General features: G+C 43.9%; 1 protein-coding gene across 1 annotated transcript in view; it reads left to right on the forward strand.

Moving 5' to 3' along the window:
• SLC45A2 (solute carrier family 45 member 2) overlaps positions 1-8275 on the forward strand; it is a 103368-nt gene that overhangs the window by 65951 nt on the left and 29142 nt on the right. The window contains exons 4-6 of the mRNA XM_018563460.1: positions 352-495; positions 2957-3080; positions 6831-7036. Coding sequence (XP_018418962.1) covers positions 352-495; positions 2957-3080; positions 6831-7036 — 474 coding nt within the window. The remainder of the gene's footprint in view (positions 1-351; positions 496-2956; positions 3081-6830; positions 7037-8275) is intronic.

Raw genomic sequence — 8275 nt, forward strand, 5'->3', positions numbered from 1 at the left:
TATATATATATTCTTGTGTAAATATAAAATCTATGTCTTTGTATGCTGTAGCATTACACGGCACCCTTCACTGGAAACACCTGAATTCTGTCGACTTCTGGTCATATAGTTTAGCGTTTTATGCAAATAAGTGCAGAAGATGTATGCCAGATTAAAAAAATAAAGCCATTTAATGATGAGGCTGTATCCCTAAGTCAAAAGTTCTTGTGACCCACCTTTTTGTTTTAATTTGATAGCTAATGCAGTGTTTTGTTTTTTTGCATTTGTTTCATTGAGTAGTGTAGATATATTTTTAAATTGCCTTTTCATGTTTCTTTTTTTTTAAAGTTATATTTAATATCTATATTTCAGGTGCAGAAACGAATGACCCTTAAGTCTCTGATTCGTGCTTTGTTAACAATGCCATCTCACTACCGTTATTTGTGTGTGAGTCATCTAATTGGCTGGACGGCATTCCTTTCCAACATGCTATTCTTTACAGATTACATGGGGCAGGTAAGGTTCAGTATTGTCAAAAGTTCCCACAAATTTTCCATGAGCCGTACCAACATGACAGAATTCAAGGTACAATTTAATTTAGATTTACTGGTTCATTAAAGGGGACCATTCACTTAAATGATACACAGATGTTAGCCCGCTCTAGCTACCGATACATTTATGCTGCATCAAAAACACCAGACTTGTTAAAGTTTCTAAACAGGAATTTGTCTGTGCTTCTGCACCAATAGATATACAAAATAGATTGTGTTAGCAGGGGGCAGCTATCCAGAGGTATGTGGCAAATGAAAATCCATATGAAGATGGCAGAATTGGCACAAGAGGGCTACCCTAACATAGGACTCCCTCTCCCTGCCAGATGCTGAAGGGCACTAATCAAATGGTTACAGTATAACTGCTGGTTCACTTATTATAGGTACTTTGTGTCCTTATTTACATTTAATTTAAATCATTAATTTAGTATACTTTGTGTCTTCAACCTTGATAAATGGTCCCTCTCAAATGACCCTCTCACAGCTTAAAAAAAAATCAGGTAAATTCACAGAAAATTATTTTAATACATACTTGCAGTGTTTCCAGTTCCATTAAATTTTTAGTAGGTGAATTTTTAGGTGAAAATTTTTATATTCACCTGCAATGTGCCGTTGAGCTTGCTAAACAATGTGACTACTCCAGAAAAAGTATTTTCCCTAGGACAACCTCATCCGTCCATGCATGCACTCAATAGCCCACTCTGTGAGTGTCTTCATACTCTGTTGTGACCCAATTACCCCCCAACTTAAATGTTTGTGAAGCTGCCATGAAGGGAGTGAAAGGGAATACTATAGAGTAGGGATGCACCGATACCACTTTTTTAAGGCCGAGTACCGATACTTTTTTCCAAGTACCAATTACCGATACTTTTTCTTAAAGGGACAGGTCACATTTTTTCTAAAGCAATACAAAACCATGATTTTAGGTCAGTTTCTTAATATTATGAAGAACATGAACACTCTGTAGTGTGGCACAGCTATATCCAATTCTGCATACCTGGCTTTATATTATACGAACTTTATAATATAAAGCCAGGTATGCAGAATTGGATACAGCTGTTCCACACTATACAATAATACACTGTTCTGGACATTATAGAACTAAGAATAGAACATTAAAATAAAACTTTTTTTTTTCTTCTAATACTCACCTGATTCCTGGATCCACCAACAAGCACCGCCTCCCGTCTCCCATGCTGTTAGAAGTTGCATACAGCGTGTGCTGGTTACCACTTAAAACGGCGAGCGCTGTGTGCAGCTTCTGGGAAGATACGCTATTAGCATAGCGATGAAGCCGGCTGCGCATTTTGCATCACTCCCGCTACGCTAATAGCGTATCTTCTTAGATGCTGCACACTGCGCATGCCTGTTTAAGTTGTAATATATTGGAGTATTTGCACGAGTACGAGTACTCATGCAAATACTCGGTATCGCCGCCGATACCGATGCTTGTATCGGTGCATCCCTACTATAGAGCACATGTGTCAAACACTGGACATGTGCACCAGCAAAAAATTTGTTTAGTTCTGTTTTGATTCGGATTTTGCATTATTTTGTTTTTCGGATTCGGGTCCGAAATTTAAATTAGTTTCGGAATTCAGATGAAATTCATTACCTGTAGTCCTGTCGAAATTTCGTTTTTTGGAAGAAATTCCATTTTTTTAGCGGTAGTCCGGTCGAAATTTCCTTTTTGGACGAAATTTCGTTGCAGCAAAATGACAGGGTACCCTCCGCATTGGGATGGTGTCTCCATGCCGATGGGGACAAGGGCCTCTTCCCTACAAGCAAGGGGGCTTATTTGCATGGGGGCACCCAGATGCCGCCCCCCCCTTGTGAATGCCGGGCCAGTGCTCGGATCAAGGGTCTGGTAGGACTGTTAAGGAGGACCCCACCGTTTTCCCCCATTTTTGGGGGCTGGGGTTCCCCCTTAAAATTCCTACCAGACCTAAAGGGTCTGGTAGGGATTTTGGGGGAACCCCACGCACTTTTTTTGTGTTTTTAACTTGGGGGGGTCCCTCATCTTACATGCATACATATGAGGACCAATTTATACAGGAGCCAATTAACCTACCAGCATGTATTTGGAGTGTGGGAGGAATCCGGAGTACCCGGAGGAAACCCACACAAGTACAAGAACATGCAAACTCCTTGCAGATAAGGTAAGGGATATACCTGGCTGACCAATGGCTTGTGTGCCCATGTCCAAATCCCTGTGTATGCAGCAGTGTAAACCAATTGTATCAGAATTACTACGGATCCTGTGAACTTCCCAGAAATTAGTTTTACGGTACCTACAAAAATTCTGTGTTTTTCAGGTCAAGACACTTTCCCAAAAGTACAGAAAATACTTGCTAATTTTGCCAAAAGTTGCAGAGTTACCATAACTAGTCTCTGAATGAGTAAATTTTCCCGACGTTATTTTTCAGATTGTTTACCATGGAAACCCATATGCACCTCACAACTCTACTTCATACCTCCTCTACGAGCGGGGGGTGGAGATTGGCTGCTGGGGCATGTGCATCAATGCCATCTCCTCCTCTTTATACTCTTGTAAGTATTTCACAACAATTTTCTATATGCCACTTTGAACCATTGTACCTACAGATTTAAAAAAAGACCCCCCAAAGAAGCTGATGAAGCACAGATCTGCTTTACCAACTTCTTCACTGGCTGTAGCAGCCAGAGCAATGACAGGTGGAATGAGCTGCCGAGCCAGTCCCAGGCCCGCAGAGGGGACAGTGGAGCTTGCGATAGCCGGAAACGGCGGAGGAGGGGGGCAGCGCTGAAGGAGGGGGTGGGGGCGCACAATGCTGGGCACATACAAGTGATGGGACGGATATAGAGCCACCGAACACTTGTGTATGTATCAGCCATTACTGGCTGTTTACAAGGGTCATTGTTTTCTGCTCATGCGCGCGCACAGAAAAAAAACGATTTTTACGGCACCCCGCTAGGAGCTTGCCGTCCGTTTATTTACAACGGGTGGACGGCAAGTAGTTAAACAAACTCTGTTTTACATTTGTCTGCTTTACAATGGAAGTGATTCCAGTGGCTCAGCTGCCCCAGGGCTGGTACAGTGCCTGCCCTTCCCCCACCCGATATCCCCGCCTTGCTTCTCGGACTAGGCTGCCCCTCCTACAGATCCTGTGGCATCTCGGGTGTTGGAGGGAAGCTGGGGAGGAGACAAGCAAACATTTGTTCGCTGATCTACCCCCTCCCTGTGATTTGCACTCCAAGAACTTTTGGAGTAGAAAGGTGATACTAGGGTACTTGAGTACCTGTCACCATCAATATGCTATCACAAATAAGTATGTAACGATAATAAAAATGATTACATTGTTTTGTTTTTTTAAATTACCCCGCCCCCACGGACACACAAGTATTTACATAAATGTGCGTCAACATACGAAAACTATGATTGTGCTACACATGTTGGGTTTTGCTGTGTATGCCAGAATGAGATCAATAATTCTAGTACCAATTGTCACAGATCTCTCTAAATTGATGACCTGTATAGGCGTTTGTCACCTATGGACAAATTGGTGTACTGTATTTTGTTGCGGTTTTACGGTCGCACGCAATTTTTAACTTGGGCATGTTTGGTATCAACTTATTGTAACTATCTTTTTATATTTTATCAAAAATGGTTATTGTGTTTTGGGACACTAACATTTTTGGGTTTGATAGAGTTGCCACCATTTTATTCTACAGGGTCTTGGCTTTCAGAAACTATATAATGTTTTGGGGGCCTAAAATGTGGATTATAACCTGTGCAAAAAACGAAAAAAAGGCCTTGGCAGCGAAAGGGTTGAAAGATGGCGATGATGCAATTAAATTGATAAATGCCCCCCATTGTCTTTTTTGAGCTCTAAAATACTATGCATGTTGTGCCAACCCTGCCTGCTTTGTTTTGTATGGATTACAAAGCACACAGCCCTTTCCTCATCTCCCCAGCCTTTCTTATCTCCATAACCCCATCTTGTGCACTGGAAGTTGTCAGATCACATCCATGCTGTTATATTTTTTTTGTCCAGCTTGCAGGCTGAATTAGAAAAAATATATAACTTTTTGTATATCCAGCTTAACACCTACAGTCAGGCATGCAGAGATTCAGAACTGATGAACAAAGTTCAATGTCCTTCAATATCCATTGCTGTCCTTGAATTTTTAATTGAGTCTTTCTTCAGTCCATTACAGTGAACACATCCTATAGAACACACTCTTTGATCTTGACTCCGAATGAAAGAAAGCTTTTAATCTTCACCAGAGCAATGACCCATCTTGACTGGAGATGGGACTTGATGGATACTGTGCTGAGTTTACTTGACATGAACCTACAGTATGGTTTCCAGAACAAGCCCAGCTCACATTGTGTCAACGCTGATAGAAAATCCACGGCAAACTGCCCCACCATAAAGAGGCTTTAAAGTGACTCCCTTGAATGTAAATCGATCAGGGTTGTGTTTCTGATACTACATTTGAAAAAAAAAAAAAGAATGCTGCCATTGTTATGTATCCAGTATTTAGTACATTTAAATGAAAGGACCTCTGTCACAAAGCATCATGGTACTTGTAGTTCCAGCTGGAGTACTAGGGTTGCCTACAGCTGCTTTCTTCTCTGCACAAAGGAGTTAGCCAATAAGCAGCTCAGCTTTATCACCTATAGGTGTGGCTTACTGTGAGCAAGAGATTTAGGGCCCGCTCACACCAATGTCGTGTTAATCGCACAATTCCATGTGGTTACTGTACAGTATCATTTGAATGGCACCCCAAAAACACTTCCTGGCCCCGATTTGCTTCACTGCGCCACAACACTTGGTACTGCAATACCGTGCATTGCATTGCGGTTGGAAGAAGCAATGTACGACCTGTGAACCATGGTAGGTGCGTTGTGCGGTACTGTGCTTTAATCGCATGGTTCTCTGCAATTAATGGATAGTATTGGTGTGATCAGTCCCTTTTAAAGTTACAACAATGCGGTATTCTTCTTCCAAAGTTCAACTGCATTAAACAAGACAATTTATAGATCTTAATCTCAAAGCAGATCAATAATGCGGGGCTACAGGAGGTTGAGTGAGGCCTTAATTCCTAACCGCAAGGCTCCCCTAGAGTTAACTTCCTGTGAGGGTGCTGTCATAGCAGATGCGGTACGCTGAATTGCACCAGGCAGGTCACTAAACTGCCATTGATGTCCTTTCCTTGGATTCCGGGCCAGCTGAAACGGCATTTGTGACCATTCCTATACCGTTCTTTCTTGCCAGGAACCTGTCACTGCCACTAGACTTACCTCTACTTCACCAATGGGTCACTGTCCTTACCTGGAACTTCCCACTCTGCCGGTGCTTTCAAAATGACAGTTGGGGCTTTATAGGTCTGCTTTGCCTCAAAGATGGCTGCCAAAATCTCGAAAAGCGAACTCTGTGTTCAATAAGACACAGGCTCTCCCATGAGGGAGTCCATGGCAGAGAACACATTGGTCCTAAGCTTTACTCACCCTTTAGCGCCCAGTAGAAAACAGCAGTCATGTGATCGTTTTGTTTACCACTGAATCAGGAAGTGATTTATTGATCCTGTGATCACTATCACTCCCAGCCGATCAGCTGAGCTGATCCCTGCTACACACTGATCCTTCCCATTTACAGAAAGCAAATTCCCCTTTGCTGCGGCTTTTATAAGGGCAGTTGCTTTTGATTTGCTTTTCTTCTCATACAAGTCATAGGGAATGCAAATACTGCTTGATAACACCCTGGTTGCTGACTGGCCCTGCCTCCTCCATCTGGCCTGGCCTCTTCCTTCACTGTTGCTGGGCCCCACCCCCTCCTCGGCTGCCAACGCCGAGCCCCGTCCTCCTGCACCGCAGCTGCTGGCTATCACTGACTCAGCAGCGGCTGTGGGGCGGAACGCGCCACTGCACAGATCACTGGCAGGTTGTCACTGATCTGGACAGCATCGCGTTCCTTCTCACAGCCACCAGTGACCACCAGCGATGCCACAGCCACCCAGGCGACCCACACGGCATCAGGGGGACCCCTTTTGTTCCTCGCCTTGGGCGCTATGACGATAGTTCCGCCACTGGATCCGAAACTAAACACATTTTATGTGGGGTTACATGTCTAGTAATAAGCATATATGTCTGATTTTATGTACAAATTATCCATTTAAATGATTAATCTTTCACATGTATCGCTCAATAAGCACTCACTTAATAAGCACTCAAAAGTGTCTACAAACATATTCCATGTAAAAAAAAAAATGCAATACTTTAAAAAGCTGAAAAACTTTTTTTTTTCTTTTCTTCAGATCTCCAGAAAGCACTTCTCCCCTATATTGGGCTAAAGGGTCTGTATTTTGTTGGATATTTGCTCTTTGGATTAGGAACTGGCTTTATCGGGCTGTTCCCCAATGTTTACTCCACGTTGGTCTTGTGTTCTCTCTTCGGTGTAATGTCAAGTACCCTTTACACTGTTCCTTTCAACCTCATCTCTGAGTACCATCGAGAAGAAGAGGTGAGTTTTTTTATTTATTTACATATTGGATAAAATGAGGAAAGGTTAGATCCTTTGTTTGCCAAGTTTGTATTGTCTCTGTCTGTTAAAGACATTTTCTGATGTGCCACAAAGACAGGAAGACGAGAATCTCTATAATGGGGACAAAGGCCTTTCTTAGGAAAGTGGACAATTAAATTGGCACAGTAAAGACAGAGTGATTTACAGAAGGCTGGTCCATGGGAAGGCACAGGACCAGGCCTGTCGCCATGTAGTCGCTGTGGATATGTCAGCTTCCCCTAAGGGGGGGAAGCAAAGAAGGACAGAAGCAGCACTATCTGTTGGGACTACTCGCATCACTGTAGGATGCAGTACTCTGGGCAATACCTCTCCACTGGCTCTGGGCTACACCTCGACTGACCTCCTCTCTGCTATCTGTTGGTAACTATTCCTGTGTGATTGAACAAGTAATCTACCGTCATCAGTGAATGGGATGATTGAAGCCTGTATTTTATATTGTACATAAGAAGAAGATGTGTATGTATAAGTTACAAAAGGCTCTGTGTGTGGACTGCTCTTTCCCCTAACCTCTAAGATGGGAGTTTCTCCTGGAAGCGAACTTGTGGTGGGCTGTACTGCTGCTGTAACGATGTAAAGGAATGTATGTGGGGAGAGATCACGGCAATACTAGTCAGGCCAGGCACAGGTTGCGCTCAGAGGTGGGCTCCGCCATGAAGGGGCGATGAGCTTGGATTCCGCCTGAGGCCTTGAGTATAGGGTTGCCACCCGTCCGGTTTTCAACCGGACAGTCCGGTTTTGGTGTGTTGTGTACGGATGCCCTGCCAGTGGGCACCCGGACACATCACACTCCGTGGCCGTGCCGACACTGGCACTTTAAATTTTCTGACAGGTGCGGCTGCTGAGGTCCTTGTCAAGCCCGATCTGAGCAGCCGCACCGCCGGAACTTCCTCTTCCTCCCTTCTTCTTATCCCTCTTAGAAAGCAGCTACTGCTGCTGCTCTCCCTTGTCAGCTCTGCCGCTGCAAGGGTAAACAAAAAAAAAACATTTCTCCCTGCCCGATTAACTTACGGGCTCCTCTGCCTCATCAGCGGTCACATGTGCCTTTCTCCTCCCTCCTCAGCTGCTATTGGCTGGGAGGGAGAGTGCAGCACCGCCATTGGCTGCCTGTGAATCTTAGGAGAGCTGGACAGGACCTGCAGAGAAGGCAGCTTGGGGCTTTACATGGTGGAAATATCGATC

The sequence above is a fragment of the Nanorana parkeri genome, unplaced genomic scaffold (assembly GCF_000935625.1).
Source record: "Nanorana parkeri isolate BGI_ZX_2015 unplaced genomic scaffold, ASM93562v1 scaffold666, whole genome shotgun sequence".
Lineage (NCBI taxonomy): Eukaryota > Metazoa > Chordata > Amphibia > Anura > Dicroglossidae > Nanorana > Nanorana parkeri.